The following is a 19,214-nucleotide window of genomic DNA, read 5'->3' as shown; positions in this document are numbered from 1 at the left end:
GCTAAGCAGAACCTCTGTACAGTTACACACAGCGTTACAAGGGTTTCTAGAACCTCCAGCATCCCACAGTTCCCTGTTCTTCCTCACCAATTTCAAGGAAAGGAGGGTGGAAGAACAGCTGCCTCTCTGATAGCTCACCCAGCAGCAAACTCTTAAAGCAATTTTGGCCACCACTTCAAAAGCCCTACAAAGAGCTGTGTGGTCAAGCTGGCTGATAGGCAGAAGGTGCAAGTATGTGTGTGTGCGTATGCATGTTCTGGCATTAGCATCACCACCATCAACCATGCTCCAGTTTCCAGCTGTCACCTCCTTAGTTTCCTTGAACTCTTAACATTATGAAAAGTCACTTTATAGCAAAATGTCAGAGCTGAGTATCTTAAAACTTTTTCTAGAGGCTCTACTTCAGACCTGCTACCCCCACCAAATACACTTCTAATGGAAACACCCCCACACACAAAAAGAAGAGATTCCTTCTTGCCCTGGCCTCAAACAATATACTGCCAAGCACCAATGACTCACTTTTCTGTGACATAAAGAACTCCGTTCCTAATGTAGTCTGTAGGCATCTTCCGATCTCTGTTAATCAGGCAGCAACGCCAACCATTTTCACATGCTACCAAAAACACAAAACACAGCGTTTCAAGGAAGCCAGTCTTAAGATTTTCATCTTGCTTTCTCAAGATCAAATGACCCCATTGGTTATGCTTGGTGCATTAAGTACACTCCCACATATAGATGATTTTCCTACAATAAGCAATATAAAACATTTATTCACATACCACATGAACTTTTTCCTCTAAATAAAGAGCCATCCAAAGTTTGGATACATCTTAAGCAATAAAATTAACTTCCTTACTGGAATGGCAGCAAGGGGCTGTGCCCAGCTGTAAACACTTCAGACACACAGAGCAGAGATAACAGTCCAGTCACCAGCATTATTACCCCATCCCCGCTGCAGCTAACAAATTAACCCTCTCATAGCCACCACCAAATTGGCAGTAGCTGTTGAGCCTACAGCATAAGGGAGAGAGCTGATGATGGGACTCTACCCCTTGTCCATACAGCAGGAAGCTTAAGCCAGGGCTGAGCCAATACTACGGCAAAGACGACTGGAAAAAAAACCCTCACTCTTCATTCTGCCTCCCTGAAACAAGGTGTGTATGGTATGTGAGCAACCATGGTGGGTTCTCGTGACTTAGATTTTACTTTTCAGAAATCAGTGGCAAGATTCTTCCAAACAAGCTATTAGTTTCAAGCAAGTGTCAAACTACTGTCTCTAAACTGATTAGGCAATCTTTTCTCCCTATCAAATTCAATGGTACCATAAAAGCCTGTGGATCAGTGGTTTCTTTCACAGAATCATATGGACACTGGACAAAAGTATCTCTCATATTTCTCAAACTACCCATACCAGTTTAGAATAGATAGCATTACAATAAAAGTTTATACCTACCTAACACTCAGATTAAGAGACTTGTAACTATATTAACAAATTAATTTTATCAGTTTAACCCATCTTCCTGTTTAGTACCTGTTAAAGGACGTTCATTTTCTGATAGGTTAAAGATTTCATGGAAATTGCCTCTTTTTGTAGTATGAAAACGACTACTGTCTTCATCTTTATTTACTCCAGTTGGGGCATTTGAACCTACATAGCTTCTCGATGCTGCCGTTTGAAGCTGTAAGAAGAAAAAGCAATTCATGTGAACGGTAATATTTAAGTTTAACTCTTTGAAAGATTAGTGTATTAATAGTTTAACATTCCTCCTTTAAAACTGAATTTAAAAAAGTATAGTAGGAATGCTATTCAAACTCATTTTAGGTAACTCCAGAAAATGACACCGTGCAATACTTACTACAAAATCTTGTTATGCCATAATGCACTAACTGACCAGAAGATTTTAAGGGTGCTGATTCAACACATTTCACTCTTTAGACAGAAACTCTCTCATCCCTCTAAAAGGAACATTATGCTAGAGGCACCTATAACATTTTTGCACAGCCAGAAATTTATCAGATTAGATATGGGTATGCCACTGCACACAATTTAAATTGTTTTGCTAGTGGGAACTTCCTAGCTAATAAGTAACCAGTAGCCACGCTTAAGACCTATCTAAAGGGACATAAAACAAAATCCAAACCACTCCAAATAAATAAAAACAAACATCAAACAAAAGAGAAAAAACAACAAAAAACACACAAAACTAAATAAGCTTCTCATGAACACAAATGCTGAAACAGTTTTCCACACTATGATCCATACCTTTTCATACCCTGACAGCTAGCAGGAAAAGAAACAAACACAAATGTGACAGTGACAAAAAAAGTGAAATCTATTTAAACATTATTATATACAGAATAAAACATGAACTGAGTGAAGCTGCAAGATCCTACTTGCCTATCAAGGAACTACACACAATGAAAGCAACTTAAAAAAAAAAGCAGTCAGTGGTTAGAGCACATTAATTCAACTCTTTCAGATTATTTTCTAGGTTAATTTACCCCTAACTTCAGAAGATGATCAGAATGTCATAGGTTAGTACTCTAATTAAAAGCAGAATGGTTCTAAGTGAAAGGTGATGATTACAGAGTGAAGTGTTTCAATGGGATGGACTAAAGCAAAACTCAATTTTAGATCAAGCTCCTGATCAAGTGACAAAACATTTTTTCTGGCAAAGCAGCCAACACCTTATTTTGGAGAGCTTCCTTGCATCTTCATTTCCTAGCATCCTAGATAGTAACCAAAAGGACTGTCATTTGTCAGGGAAGTACTCCATTCCCATTTATACTATACATGCTCTCCCACATATACCATACGTGTGAGTGAAGTATCCAGCCCCTATATTTAAGGCCCTATGCTGTGAAGAGCTAGTTATCCTTAGCAGGCATTTCAAGATAAGCTCAGGATCTCAGTACCTCAAAGGATTTAGCCCCAACTGAACAGAAGTTCAGAGCAGATGACCTTTGGCACTGACACCACTAGGTACAAGCTTTTGTAATCAGATTAAGTAAGCTCTTGCTTACAAAAGTTTATGCCTCTTTGTACATGGTAATTTATAAAAGGGGATATTCTGCCGTCTTCTGCCCAAATTCCAGCTAAACAGTTCTAACTGCCTTTTATTAAGTACAAATCAACCTTGTGAAACAGATAGGCAAACGTGGACTCTTTCCCATCTTGCCCTGAGGGTTACTGCAGTACATGGAGTCCTTCAGGGGATGATGATAAAAAAAATAAAAAAGGACTGAAATTGAAAATGAAAACCTCATCGTTACAGATGTCTTCACCACCATTTTTTTTGATAGGCAATTCACCACTGAAACTGGCTACTACGGGGCATCAGAAAAGCTCCACCTCTTCAGATCAAGGGAGATATGCTTGGTGAGATAACTTATAGTGCTCCCCTGCTAGAAGGATCATCCTTACCAGGGTGCAGAATCAAGTTACTTCTTGAGCGTTCTCTCTTTAGCTCCATGAATCCTTAATTCCTTTCTGTACAGTAGCCCAGATTCAGCACAACAGATGGAAAACGGCCCCATCCCTACCTACCAGTTAATAAGATCCAATCCTAGGAGGCAGGAGATGCTCCTTCAGACAAATGAGGGCATGCCTGAGCAAAACTAGTTTTCACCACAAAACTATTGTATAGAAGAAGACTACCACCACTGCCAGCCACACTTTAAACGAATGGCTAATGTACAAAAGGGACAACTCTGCCTGTACTCCTTGGTACATCTTCCCCCTAAAAGGGCAGTGTGCGCATAGCAGATGGGTACCCTAATGATTTCATTCAGTAATTTTATAGACTTGATCCTGAGACAAATTTATTAAAACTGCCTCTCCACAGAACTTTGGAGCATTTTTAAAACTCAGCTGGATCAATTGGCTCTCTTAAAGTGTGGCTGGCAGTGGTGGTAGTCATCTCATATGCCCCAGTTTTCACTTGCCCAGGAATGCCCTTCTTCATCCGAAGGGGTTCAAACCTATAATTCCCACTTTATATTGTACTTTAAGACTATCTTTAAGATAACATAAAAGAGATGTGTCGTCTTTGAAAGGGTGTGTACAGTCTTATAACTGATTGTTAATACTCAGATCACGGCTGGCCAATTTTAAAGTAGCTGGCAGCCGCACACCCTTCAGGACACACTAGCACAGACTGCATCAGTAGGGAGTCACAGCCCAGTGGGGCCACGTGACTGCCCTTCAACTATACTGAGAACACAAATGCTTCCTTTCTGCACACCCCTGCCACTGCTGTACTGCATGCCCTCCCCCTGCCACACCACACACCCTGACACAATCCTAGCCTTCCAGCCTCAAATTCCCCCACTATCTTGCCATTCAGGCACACCAGATTGAGGGCTCCCCTGGCACTGAAGCCTGTACCATGCTGCACCACTCAACCCTCTGGGAAAAGGAGACCCAGAAGAAAGGGGAGCCTGGAGCCCCTGACTGCTGCCAGAGCAATGTGGGGGAGCTGTGGCCAGGTAGGAGCCTAGGGCCACAATTTAACCTCTTATGGGGTGCATGCAGCCTTGGACATTTGGACAGCCTTGATTTCTATAATAATAGGGGATATAAAAATACAATTATGCCATTTGCTATCTAGCTCTTACTATATGTACAAAAGAAGAATCAAGTTGTATATTACACATGCCTACAAATATTAGAGTCCTAACAGATTGAGAGGTTACTTAAAGTCATTGCTTATAAGTCATCTTCTTCTAAACACACTTATAACCATCTATAAGATGTGGATATTCATGTCTAAAAAAGGTATTGCCAACCTCCACTAATAATTTTCCTAACTTAAGGGGGGTTGGAAACTCAAGCATTATGGTTTGGGTAATTTTTCACTTCTAATGAAAATGAAACTATACTTCAGAGAGTTTGAAAATCCAATCCTGGCACACAAGGAGCAAAAAATTGTTTCCACTTATAATCATGAGCAAAATTGTTACAGAAATCAACATGGACACCAGAATCTCTTATAACCAGTTTTGTAGTTAAATATTTAAGACAGACTTCAGAATTTTTTAAGGAAACCTCACACTAACGGAACGTCTCTTTCATAAGATACAACAAAACAACTTTATGAATAATGTGAATCTTGTTTTTTTTAAATAAAGACATGTCAGACTGCCACTTAAATTAGGATTTAACTACCACCCTTTCTTCCATGTGCTCTAGCCACTGAAAATGGAATGAAAGCAAGCAAGCCAACTTGGTCTGATGCATGAAAGTATGAGACTTTATTTACCCGTCTTGACACAGTAGCATTCGACCTTTCTTTTAGTTGAGGATCTGTAGGCAGATTCGTCCAAATGATATAGGGAGTATCATACTTAGCTCGAAGTCTTGGGCATCGTTTGAAAATAAAATCGATAAGGAAAAACTTGATTCCAGCATAAAGTCCTGAACAGTTTAAACAAAGAACAAAACGCATTTTTAGCAAACACATTTTAACTGGCATTAGTAATTTACCTGAAGTTTATGTTGCATCTCCATGAAGTCAATCAAAAACACCAACACATTTCTGTAAAAATATTTTATACTATGCCGAGTAGAAATATATTCACATCTACACACAGACTTTTGTCTCCACTCCTAGAAATAGATAGTAACAGGAACAAGCGGAGTGAAACAATTTAGGAATCATATGAAATGGCACTGTTACTCAGCAGATGTAAATAGAAAGACCTGCTATTGACTTCACTGAGGGATAAACATCCTACTTCTGCCAGGGTTCAGTTTGATCCACAACCTTTTAATAGTCCAGATTAATGGATCAGGTCAGAAATCAGAAATTACATTGAATATAGACTGACCTAGTTCAGCAGTATCCTTTTGTTAAACTGTTAGGGTACATTAGAGTGCTGAACAGTTCTCTAGGTTATATTAATATACTGAAGAAGCAAAAACATGTGTCCCATTTTTGCAGCAAAATATCTACAAATATTTTTGTTTCTTTGCATGTTTAGTATTATTATGCTAAAGCACAGTAAAAACATCAAACATTGAACTTCTGACTTTAGCACAACATGGAGAAACTTAAATGCTTTTTTTTACCTATTTGAACATCTTCTGTCACAAAAGATAATGCTTTTACATTATCCTATGATAATCCCTTACATTAAAACTTGCCACTTGATTATGTACTCTTGCTTTTATAAAGCCACCCTTCCATTAACCTAGCCCGCTCAATGTACTTCAAACATCTTATCTCCGAGCAGGAACTAATGATTTTAAGAAGAGCCATACAAGCAAGTGAAATTTCATTCTAAAAGCCACACACAGCCTGTTAAACTGTTCCAGTTTGTTAATTCAGCCACTTTTGAACTGAAGAATGTGGACAGAAATGAGCAACACTTTGAATTGAACATGGGAATGTAAAAATCAATGCTGCAGTTAAAATGGGACTTATATGATAATTTCAGAAACACAATGGGAATGTTTAATCCACACACAAGGAGCATTTTTTGTCCACATTCTTCAGTTCAAAAGATCCTCCAATCCTCTATACAGGCTGGTATACTGGATGCTGCCTCCAAACATCAGCCTCCTCTTAGCCCTCTGCTCAGAGCATTTTCACCTGTGCAACCCGCCCAGATGACTGGCTTTTGAAGTGTAAGAAGGTTGACTAGGGTGTTATCTGTGAAACAGCATCGTCTTAAAAAAAAACCACTTACAATTTTAGAATCCCAAGCATAACTTGTGGTTATGTCTAGACACACATTTATTTATTTATTTACCCATTGCAAGCCCAATGATCCTGTAAGGTAGCAAGCAGGATGCAATAAAAGCTGCCCATAAAACAATATACAGCTTCTGAGTGATTTCTGGCTGGACCCACATGAACAAGCTATGAAAACAAAACAAAAATGGTTGTTAAAACATTTTACTTCCAGTTTGCTGAATATTTTTTTTTTCCTTTAAAGAAAGCGTATAAACTTACTTCTTGATTTTTTCCAGTATGTCTGCCATTTTGCCAAACAGGTTCTGCATTAAAAACAAGAGAATTACTTTTGCACAATATTTTTGCCTGCAGATAGGCAACAGGTGGAAAACAAAACTATTTTCTTACATTCACAAATCCTTGAAAACTAACCATGAACGTTTTCATTAATGGTTTTAATTAGTCTAGAACAGTGGTTCTTAACTTTAAAAAAAAAAAAAAGACTCAAGGCATCCTTCCATAAGCCTTCTGAATTTAGCAAACCCCTTTTCAAATAATGGATTTCATTGATTTTTTAACTTTATTTGATCTATTATTTTGAAAAATAGAGCAATTTTTCTGTGACAAAGAACTCAAAAACTACAAGACAGAGTTTTTGACACTATGGATTCCTATCTAAAATTTCTGTATTTATCTTCTGAATTATATTTAGGTGTTTGTCTCTGCTTTGGTTGCATCTTCAAAGATAAACTCAAATAAAAGACATTGGAGGGACCTAGCTTTCATTAACAATGTTGCCTCTAGTCTTGCATTAGCACAACTGGCAATATGTTTACTGGCACAAACTGTCACCGCAGTCATAATACAGTTTATTTAAATATAAAATGCTTGTGAATTTTTGCCACACTAACAGTGCTAACAGTGTGGTGCATCTCACAGCATCTGGGTTGAGAATCACGCATCTAGAAAATTAGGAAATATGCATGAATCAGTAGTTAGGGGCTTTCCAATTGGTTTTATACCTTGCTCTGCAATTTGTGACCCATTAATCATCGGTTATCTAAAGACAGCAGAAAGAACTGCTCAACTTTATTGCTACACCTGGAAAGTCCAAAATGTCCTGGCAGGGATTTTAAACTAGGAAGTTTATGTACTAAGCATAGGGAACAGCTATAGTCAGGTCTAAATTTAGCGTTTTTGATGACACTGGAACAACAGCGATTGATTGCTGTATTTGTTACAGTATAAACAGCAGTTTGGAGATAGGAATTCACTACACCCATTAAGTTTGACAAATATGCCCCAGAAAGGGATAAAAAAAAAATACTTGGGATGATATGGTTCCAATTCAGAAAGTTTATAACAGATCCATCTACTGATGGTTTGGTAAAAATTGTGTAATGAATTTGTGTGTTTGAACCTTGCTATTAAGGTTCATTCTTTGTTTCCAGCAAAATCTCATGATGTGGTCTACTAAGAGTATTGAGAAATGTGATTCCTTTTAGTTGTAGAAAAAAGACAATATGGGGATCACTGTTAGAGGACAGCCAGGAGGACTGGAGAAAAGTAAGAAGAGAAAGGAGACAAAGGGCAGAATTAGGTAGTAGAAGAAAAATGCTTGGGGCATGTCACCATGAGCAGGAACATGCATTCCCCAGGGACAACCAGAAGTGGCACATATTTGTGCTGCTGCTAGTTGTCCCCAGGACACCCCTGCATGTGTACTCTGGCTTGCAGCACATTGCCCCAGGTGGGGTAGAGGAGGCTGGGGTCAGCACCTGGGCTGGCCCCAGCAGCCTTACCTGGGGGCCTCCCCAAGCTCCAGTAGCAGTGATCTGGGCCTGTGGAGCCTGGCCTGCAGCTGGAGTGTGGCTCTGGCTGGCCAGGTTCTGGTTTTGGGAGGTGCACACTCCTGCCATGTGCACCACACCACTTTTTATTGGCTCGGCTTTTCGGTTTTGTTTTTAAATCTCCCGGCATCAAAAAACCCTGTTGCACTGCAAAATTAGCAGCATGGCCTGTATGTGCGGCATGTACAGTTTGTGGCACTGCAGTCAGGTCTGCATCACCATAAGCTGCATGTGCACGCTTGTGCGCCCTTAAAGTTCAAACATGATGTAATACAAGGTTTAGATAATAAAGGCATCTGAGGAGTAACATGGCCAAAAAAGGCAGTGGGTCAGGAAGCTGATCCTCCCAGCTGTTTTGTTCAGAATGTGGGAAGGGGAGCAAGATGCAGAGGTCATAGATACTAGAGAAGTATAGTTACAGTTGTCCATATGGGACACAAGTGAGGCTGCTTACTGTTAAGGACAGAACAGAAGTAATCCACGCTGCTGAGAAAAAAAACTGGTGGAATTTTGAACTTCCAAGATGTGCTTTCTAAAGGAATGGGAAGAGTAAGAGTCCCCCTCAGATTATGGGCCTGAGTGACCCATGCAGTCTATTAGAGGAAAACAGAGAATAGAGATGAGGAAGGTATGGGAGGAACGATACTAGTCACCATGTGAAAGTTAAATGTCTTGTCCTGAATTTAGAGATGGGCCCATGGGATTAGATGCAGGGTGGTGTATCAGAATGGAGAAGCAGATTTGGGAGTCTGCATGCAATAAATATCTGAAGCAAATTAAATGGCTTAAGTGATGATATGACACATATCAATGCCTTTGTGAATTTAAAAAACAGAATATTAGAAGGTGGATTTACATCCTGAGACCATAAACTACAGCTAACTAAATTTAGCACAGAATAGATCAATGTTTAAAGTTTAAACATTAACCCACAACTGCAGTTTAGCTGCCAAGTAGAGCAAAAAGAACAAGCACAGAACACTCCCCAGTTCAGTTACCTTCCCAGAAGATCACCTATGTACAGATTTTTTATAAGAGGGTGTAGTTAGAGGGCATAATATGGGGAAATTAACATACTAGAGGCCTGTGTGAATGCTACTGGTCTGCAGAGTCAGGCAGGTTGCTTGTTGGAATTTTTTTTTTTTTTAATTTCAGCTACTTCAGGCAGATGTAAAGTTACGATTGGGTAGTTTTAGTATATTAAAATGATTTATCTGAAGTTTTTGTAAGATAACAGATTTGCCACCTCTAAGGCATCTTACCAGAATCCCCCTTTTAATTGAAGAGATAATAAGGTAAACCAGAGCTTGTACAGATACTTTTCCCATAACTCCCTTGTAGGGGAGGGAATCCAAGCCTGGACATTTTCCAGAAGCATTATAAGAGCTTTGATTTGGACAGGTCTTCTGCAGGCACATTTAAGTTTGAGGAACTGTCTGGGGAGTTCATTCATATTATTTCCATATTTTTATCTGCCTTTACATAAATGTATCTGATTTCAATTGTAAGCTGCCCTGAGGCTCTTCCAATGAGGACAACATAAAAACCACACGGACAACCAGTGGCGATGCATAGGGGGTGCATGGGGGGTACCTGTGCACCGCCTGTGAGCACCGATGCACCCCCTATCTGGTCGCGCTCCCTGTTTAGCCAGCAGGCAAGGGGGCAGGCGGGAGCACCAGTGTCCCCCCTGCGAGTGCTGGCTGAGGAGCGGGGCCAGTAGCAAAAGCAGTACAACACACACAACAGATGACACAAGTCATGAAAAAAGAAATCTGAACAGAGTACAGTACCTGTGCTTTTTGAGCCACATCTAGAACAAGCTGAAACTTTTCTGACACTGTCAGATCTTCCTTTGGAGGTTCCTTAGACAAAACAAAACATTCCAGTTTGCTTTTCATACTTTCATTCTTGATCCTAAAACTGTACTTTGTACAACCAGCACTAGAATCAGTCTGCATTTTTTCTATACACTAGACATACATATTATGCATTTATGTTAATGTTTAAAGACTTATGAAAGTTATAGGTGTACAAACTTCACAAAATTGTGTCCCTTTAAAAAGCAATAAGATGATCCCTGGTATTCCCTGTGACCCTCAGTAAAAAAAAGCTATGAAATGGTCTGCAATTCAAGACATTTTATCTACCATCAGTGCTTCTTCCTAAGATTTCTTGCAGATTATAAAAAGCATAGTTCTGGCAGTTTATGCTATTAGATTAGATGTATATAAAAACAACAAACACCATGCTTTTGAATATAGGTGACTTCCCCCCCTAAAAAAAATCAGGCCCCCCACCCAACTGGGGTGCATGCATTAAGCAAGGAATCCAATTTTCTGTCTGAGATAGAAAAATCCTGGTTTAATTCTTATTGCACAGTGCAGAAGCTGGGGCATTACTATTCAGCAGCTAAGGAAGTCAATTGACTCAATGGCACACTTTTTCACTCCAGAGGTGTTAACAATCATCTCTCTTTTAGTGGGGCCTGATGTTTTAGTAATCAAGCTAACCTTTCTTAGGTCAATTTTGCTGTGTGCTAGCTGCTCCTGGTCTCTCTCCTCCTATTTCATAGCCTTTAGCTCATTTTAAAATCATAAAACTACCTATGGAGACCAGTTAGGATTTCAGCTTTAATTAAGCAGGAAAGGGAGGGCAAGTCATCTGGAGATTAGTCTCTGTCCCTGCTCTACACAGCCACAACTCTGGGAAAAAAATTCTTCTTCATTCTGCCTTTCAAAAAACAAACAAACAAAAATAGCCAAGGTGTGTATTATATTCCAGGGCCTGTTATATGCAAGAAAAATACAGTATTTGATTTCCATAAGATCAAAGCTACTAGGTTACACTTTTATGCTATTACAATGGATATTCAAACAAGAGTATAAGCAAGGTTCCTGAATTAAAGAAAGTCCATTGGATTCAACTTCAGTGTTTATCCCAAGTCTCTGCTTACCCCAAAAATCTGATGCACATTTACAGGTCTCACCAGAAACCGCTAATGTTTTTAGCAAAAAATTAAATAAAATAATGAATAAATAAAGAAATAATAAAAGTAAAAGTTGTTTACTTGTAGTTTTAAAACCAAGATTTAAGAGTGAGGGTAGCATTGCAATTTTATGTCCTTCTCTTCCTCCAAATAAGCAATAAAAAATCCCATACAAATAAAGAAGCCTTGAAACACTAATATTCATGTAATAATGCATTTGCTTTGGAACAACAGCATGAAATACCATATAAACTGAAGATTACAAACTTACAATGGGTTCAGAGACTTCAGGCACGATGCTCCACTGTATTCTCCAACCCCTAGAAGCCAAGGGAAGAGTCACAAATAATGTAAATATCCCTTTCTTATTGTGTCTCTAGGCTACTTTGAAGTGTTAAAATGGTTTCCTACTCTCAGCCCATATTCTTTTTAAAATAAATTATTTTAAAATGAAAATGTTGGCTACATTTTTAAGTAGGTATGTGCTTTCCAAGAGCCAGTTGTATAGTTTTGACATTCCAAGCACTTAACACTAACATGCAACAATGAAGAGAACCACGTGTATGCTCAAAGTAAGTGATTTGCAAGTTTGTTCCAAGCAGCAACAACAAACACATGAACTGTATGAAGACATTATTAGAGCTGGGAGTTCTCTTAAACAGGCACATCAACCACTTTGACAAAAAATACTAATTAAGGAATTACAGCATTGTTTCGCAAAATATACACTACCACTACTCAGGACATTTACAATGAGCTGCCAAATAGAGTTTACTTTTCTCCAGGAAAAAAAAGAAACCCACAACCTACATCATTACACATTGTGAATGGGGTTTACTGAAGTTTCACCTGTTAAATCAGCATTTAACAGATAAAGCAGCACTTAAAGGCAGAGTTCCACACATGTGTAACTGAAGTTGACATGTTAAATTTTAGTTAGGCAGGGTGTTAGTGTGGGGAATCTCACCTTTTTAATAAAACTCTTGATATACTACAGGTCACAATAATAGATTAGCACTGGAGTAACTTTTTCACTATTAATAGTTCTAAGACTGATGTTGAGGTTTGGAAAGAAGAGCTTAAAAGCAAACAAACAAAAAACCTAAACTTTGTGACACTGGGTAAGATTCAATAACAATACAACTAATCTTTAAATACCTCTTCTTCCATACAGTTAACATATGCTGGGGGGTTTTTAGTGTTACTGTAAAAGGAGATATTACTGGCATAAAGTATTGAGAGTACCTAAAATACAGAGTATAGAGTGTTGGCACAGAGTACATAAAACACTGCTTTCAGGCAATGAAGATTAATTAGATTTAAAACTGTGAAAAATTAAGTCTGCTTTCATTAGCATATTTGTAGCCTAGTTCAAGTACTGTATTTACTCAAATCCAAGATAACATTTTATCCTTTCCAGTCAGCATAGGAAGTAGGGGGTGGGGGAGCCCTGTCTACCAGCCTAGGGCAGGCAGTGGCTCAGCTCTGACCCTAGGGGAAAATTTGTGGTGATGGGGAGCCAGAGCAGAAGCTAAGTGTGGGGGACAGAAGGCAGGGTGCAGGGGGCAGGCAGGTAGTGGGGGGAGGGGAGGTATTAGGGGGGGAATGTGACAGGGGTGTAGGTCTGGGTCCTAGCCTCCCACCACTATTTCCCCTGCCACAGCACTGGGAGGCATTAGGGGGGAATGTGGCAGGGGTGCAGGTCTAGGTCCTAGCCCCCCACCAGTTTCCCCTGCCACAGCACTGGAGAGGATGAATACAAGAAAAACTTCCACTAATTAGATTTGTTAAATGGAAAACACATTTATAAAATTTCCATGCAATTATTGGGCGGCTGTCTTTAATTCAGAGTCATCTTGGATTCAGGTAAACATGGTAGTAGTTCAAGGTCTATGACAAAGTTTTTCTACCCAAAAAAAGCAACACAACAAGCTGTAAATGAGGGTGCTCTCCAATGATTTATCAGTACTATGGAAAGGCAAAATGGAATCTCAATATGCAACATCGATTATGGTAACTGGAATCACCAGAAATGATAATCCTAATATTAGCTTATCTTATACACCTTGAGCTATTTGTCATAGCTTCAAGAATCTCAAACTGCCAATTAAGACCCATTTTACCCCTTGTTTTCAGCACAAGTAATAGCTTACAACTCTTCCTGGATATAATGGACTTAAAAATGCCTGTTCAGAAAATAAATTAAATATTTAAAATTGGCCTTCAGATATAAACAAAATAAATACCTGGCTATGAGGTAATTTAGAGATAACCTCAAAATTGCTAAAAATAAGAACATAGGAATGGCCCAGCCATGCCATACAGCATTCATGTAAATCTGCAGATTAAAAGAAGAAAAAAAGTTACCAGTCACAACTAAATTGCCATGATTTATTTATATGCAGAAATGCATTTGTTGAACCATTCAGTGTAATACAACCCACGCTCCGAACAGCACCCCCCCAAAACCATTAAGCACTCAGTCATGTCGGGGAATGATAAAAAGACAGGCAGATTCACATATGCAATGCCATCATATAGAATTAGGACTTTTATACCAAGTCTCAAGAAGTATCGAGTGTACCAGCTCAGTTTCCTGCTTGGTATTAAATGTCTCAAACACTAGAGCTATGGGTAGCCACAACAGCAACAGTTAACAATTGACAAATTTAAGGCCAAAAGGCCACACTAGCAGTGAATCAGTTTCCTGAGTGGAAGGATAAGGCACTTAAGCATGTGACAACAGGAGGCATCCTCATTATTTTTCATTCCAACTCTATCCAAAGAGCTGTATCAAGTTTAATAAGCTTACATGACAGCAGATTAGAAGGTTCAGGGAACAACCTTTACTTCTGACGAGATGAACAACAAGGGTCCCAAGTTAATACATTGTATGATATTATGATCAGATATTAATGGGAAGGGTGGGCCTATCCACATTAGGAATTAGAAAGAGATTGTTATAAGTATTCAAACAAAGCTTCCAGTATTTGCAAGTGGCTTAGATTTGTCATCTCCACCCCTCTTCCCCACCTCTACAAATGTTTCCAGCCACCTGACAAGAGTTTTGACTTATGAAGCTTGTCACTGTTGCAAAGGATCAATCCAAATGTGAAGTAATTATGAAATCAAAGGTCACATAGCATTTAATTTAGTATTAAAAACTGTACCACATGTTTTGGCTTTAACCAAATATATCAAATCAGATTCATAGCAAGCAAAGAACTCTAATAAGCAATGGCCAAAAATTTTTTAGCAAGTTATTGTTCTTGGAGGAAACTGATAACTTACAATAAAGGCAATAGCAGAAGTGTAGACAGAATACCAATCTGATAAGGCAGAAAGATTCTTCACAAAATTAGTAACAGGTTTGGCACCTCTCTCTAGGCAAAAGGAGATTAAAAAAAAAAAAATCAGCTATTTTGGGTAATTAACAGCGGCATGAACCATTTTTAATGTGACAACAAGTCTCTCACAATCCATGTCCAGATTGGATTATCATTAAAAAAATTATATAACTGCAAAGAGTTTGCTGAAAACCTAAACACCAGCTCAGGTATCAAGAGTTATCTAATAGTAGAAGGCCCAACATGAACTCATGAACATGAACAACATTTGGATGTGGGGGCGAAGAGCTCACTGGCCAAGTTCGTGGATGACACCAAGTTATGGGGAAGCATGGTCATGCTTGAAGATAGGCTACGGATACAGGCAGACCTAGGCAGGCTAGCAAGTTGGGTGAATCAGAATCTGATGAAGTTCAACGTCGAGAAATGTAAAGTGCTCCGCCCTGGGATGAGCAACCCCCAACACACCTACAGGCTTAGCAGCACCAAACTGACTAGCACCACAAATGAAAGGGGCCTGAGAATAATAATAGACCACAGTACAAATATAAGCCGGCAGTGTGACACTAGCCAGTACAGCAAATAATACTCTGGCATGCACCAATCAATGCATCTCCAGCAAAACTAAGGAGGTGATTCTTCTGCTCCACTCAGCACTGGTAAGACCACAGCTGGAGTACTGTGTCCAGTTCTGGGCACCACACTTTAACAAGGATGTGGACAAGCTTGAGAGAGTCCAAAGAAGAGCCATCTATACAATCACAGACTTGCACAGCAAGCCATACGAGGAAAGGCTGAGAGATCTGGGACTCTTCAGCCTGAAGAAAAGAAAGCTGAGAGGGGACTTGGTAGCAGCTTACCTCTACACTAGGGGAGTACATCAAGGGCTCGGTGAGAAACTGTTCACCAGGGCACCAGAGGGCAAACTTAGGAATAATGGCCAGTAATTCCTGGAAGACTAATTCAGGCTCAACATTAAGAAAACCTTCTTCACAGGTAGGGTGCCCAAACTATGGAATAAGCTCCCTCCAGAGGCTGTGCAACCACCTACCCTGGAAATCTTCAAGAGGAGACTAGAGAGTCACCTTGCTGGGGTCACCTGACCCCCAGTTGTCTTTCCTGCTTGGTGCAGGGGCTGGACCCGATGATCTTCCAAGGTCCCTTCCGGCCTTACAATCTATGAATCTATGAAATTCAGTGTGGGCTAGTTCATTCTACTAAGAAAGTAAATTAGGCTACATTGGACACATCTACATGTTCATTAATGTCCTATAATTATGGTGCATTAAGTTGGTACCTGTAATGACAGGTACTAATTTAATGTGCCATAAATCGATGCCACTGGGCATTAGCACAAATGAATGGGGGGTTTTTTGGTTACATTAATGTGCATTAGACGAAACATACCGTGCATTAGCACAGGCTTTGCCCACTGCGCTGATGCACAGTAGAATTAGTCGTCTGCGCGTTGTCTCATGTAGATATGCCCGCTGAGCTCTGTGCTGCCACCACCAGCATACAACTTGTACCTGAGCTAACGAGCTTAAGACTATAGCTTGAGTATTCTTATGCTCTCACCTGAAAAAAAAAATTTAATCTGCAATGCCATTTAAAACCTTCAGCCATTTCCCTGCCTCCACCCTTAAACTCCCTAGCATTTGATGAACCTGATCTGACCTTGTACACTCTTTTACTCAGTCATGCGTCCTACTGAACTTAAGGAGTACCAGGCCCTTAGTCTGTACAGGTCATTCAGCCATCCTTGCTATATTCTCCATGGGTATTCCCAAAAAAAAGCAGTGATAGATTTATGCAGAAATACAGTAGTCAGGGCAGCTGTAAGGGGCCATGATACAGCCCAAGCTGGTGGAACTAGTTATAAGGCCAGTAGCAAGAAAAGAGCTGGTGTTCACTTTTCAGCCCTTCTTTACAGCAATTCCTGTGGCCTTGCGGCAGTAATAGAACCTTAAGAGAGGGTTAACATTAGTAACAATGCTGACTTCAATTTGTGCCTACTGTAAGCCAGAAAACAGGCCTTAGTGGCTTGAGCAGGCCTTTATGCTATCTCACATTCATCTAGCCCTTGCTACTCACTTGAAGTAACTTAAGAACTATTTGGATCTGCCAAGTAAATACCAGGACTCGCTCTTGCAGTTTTTACTCAAGCAGGACAACAACAGACTTCCTGATGAGACAGGCCACAGAATAGTCTCCCAAAGGAAGTGATGGAAGCAATATTGTGTGATAATGTTACCTTTCAACTAGACTAAACAAAGCATTAGAGTAAACTGAAAGGAACAAGATGCCCTAAGATTTTCTCTCCTAATCACTTGGAAAGTTTCGCATTTCCTATCCATCAGGTAGGACCCAAACCTAGCAGTCCCAGTAACTTTATACTAGTATTCCAGTATTTGCAAGATCACCTTTCTGTAGTAAAGTGGTTACACAGATCATTGAGAAAGCATTACCATACTCACTTAATTAAAGCAACAATAATATAGTCTCTGTAACAAGAAAGTATCCTGTCTATTCAGAGCTTAACAAAGGCATCATATTTACATCCTCTATCCAAGGTACATAAGAACTGACATTTATGGGGTCAGACCACAGGATACTGGACAAGATGGATCTGTCACAGTGGATGATGAAAGGGAGAGTGGACAGGGTGCAACCAAGATTTCTCACCTATTCCTCTCCCATTTACAGCCTCCACCATTTAAGGTGCAGGAAGTTTTACTTCAGAGCTTGTACCCCTAATCCATGCTCAATACCTATTGATGCACCTTAACTTCAAGATTTTGTCCAATTCTTTTTTGAATCTGTCAGCTTTCACAACATCTTGTGGCAATGAGTTGTACACTTTAGTTACATGTGTGAAAAACTTCCTTTTCTTAGTTTCAGCTACCTACTAGTTTTATTTTGTTACCCCTAGTTCTTGTATTAATATTATTATAAATAATTTCCTATTTACTCTCTCTTCATCCTTTAGTTTTTTGTAAACCCTTAAGCATCTCTTGTCTAGATTAAACAGACCTAGCCTCTTTAGTCTCTCCTTGCACGGAAGCATCTTCATACCACGCATCACCCTTGTAGCCCTTCTCTAGTTCTTCTATATCCATTTTGATGTGTGGGGACCAAAACTGGGCACAGTATTTAAGTGACTAGAATAACAACCTACTGTTTACTACTCTCACATACGATTGTATGTCCATTCACAATCCTGATGTGGTTTGGTATAGAAGCCCAATGAAACCCATTAGTATACAAACCCAATGAAAAATTGCACATCACTTGTCCACAACCTTAGAGAGAGAGACGCACAGACAGATTCCTAGCATTCTACAGTAAATAAATGGAACTGTCTACACTAAGCAAGAATTTAAGGTTTCAGAAACCACTCCTACCTCTCAACTAGATCTATTCCTCAGAACCTATGAATTTTTGTATGCATAAATATTAAGCTACATTAAAATGGGACGTTTTATGTCTAGATATGGCTGTTGCTTGGTACTTACTCAGTCTTCTCATATTTTCAGTTAACCTAGAAAAAATATGGATAAATGTAACATGTCAATCAGTCTGTACACATTCCAGTGCAACTTGGCATATCTGTACAAGTTGTGTTCTGGTATAGTACATGCTGTACATGGATATCAAGTAAATCAATGTTACAAGTTATTCTCAATTGCCAAAAGCACATCTCAAAATGAGTTACTAAGCCCTACTACTTTACATCAGATCAAAACCTGGAAACAAAGTTTCAACATTCTAATGAGGAAGCTATCCTCTGTGCTAAAGCAAGCCATCCTTAAGCTAGTTAAGTCTGAACTGTCCTAATTTATCATATCATTCCATAAAGCAAAGAAACATGGGATACAATTCTCAATAAAAATCATTCATTTTACAAGCAGTCATCAGCCCTGCTTTTATTACTTTTTATGCAAATAATTATTTGCAATCGATCATTCGTTTCGAAAAAAAAGTATGCCCTTTTAATTTGAAAAAGCATTCTTTAGTTGCTTTTACCTTCTAGCACTAAGTGGCTCTTCTGTTTCCACTGTGTTTTCCTCTGGCTGAAATCTGAAGTCCTCGATATATTCTCCAAATTTGTCATAAAACCACTTCTGGACTCTTGAACACACCGTGTGACTCCGTTTATCTGTAGACCCAAATGGTATACATTGTATATTAAGACTCAAAATGAATCTGTTTGAAAAGAACACATGTAAATTGTTGTAAGATGCAACCAGAATTGCTTCTGTATGCATATTTGTAATTTAGTGGCCTTCTTTGTAAATTACCTCTTCTCTCAAGACTCGAATTGCTGTGACAAACTAAAGATATAAATTAA

At 39.3% G+C, this 19,214-nt stretch overlaps 1 protein-coding gene across 2 annotated transcripts in view; it reads right to left on the bottom strand.

The window, feature by feature from the left end:
* GRAMD4 (GRAM domain containing 4) overlaps positions 1-19,214 on the bottom strand; it is a 109,668-nt gene that overhangs the window by 9,502 nt on the left and 80,952 nt on the right. The window contains exons 6-17 of one of the 2 annotated variants that reach the window (XM_090042085.1): positions 18,890-19,022; positions 18,379-18,404; positions 14,808-14,899; positions 13,763-13,854; positions 11,788-11,836; positions 10,321-10,392; positions 6,957-7,000; positions 6,754-6,863; positions 5,262-5,416; positions 2,264-2,281; positions 1,532-1,679; positions 520-613 (exon numbers count right to left, since the gene is read on the bottom strand). In XM_090042085.1, coding sequence (XP_089898211.1) covers positions 520-613; positions 1,532-1,679; positions 2,264-2,281; positions 5,262-5,416; positions 6,754-6,863; positions 6,957-7,000; positions 10,321-10,392; positions 11,788-11,836; positions 13,763-13,854; positions 14,808-14,899; positions 18,379-18,404; positions 18,890-19,022 — 1,033 coding nt within the window. The remainder of the gene's footprint in view (positions 1-519; positions 614-1,531; positions 1,680-2,263; positions 2,282-5,261; positions 5,417-6,753; positions 6,864-6,956; positions 7,001-10,320; positions 10,393-11,787; positions 11,837-13,762; positions 13,855-14,807; positions 14,900-18,378; positions 18,405-18,889; positions 19,023-19,214) is intronic. The other variant, XM_090042086.1, reaches the window with a different exon arrangement.

This window comes from Crocodylus siamensis, chromosome 4 (assembly GCF_052110815.1).
Source record: "Crocodylus siamensis isolate JL-2025a chromosome 4, ASM5211081v1, whole genome shotgun sequence".
Lineage (NCBI taxonomy): Eukaryota > Metazoa > Chordata > Crocodylia > Crocodylidae > Crocodylus > Crocodylus siamensis.
Note: the sequence above shows the minus strand (reverse complement) of the source record. Positions and strands in the feature narration are given on the sequence as shown.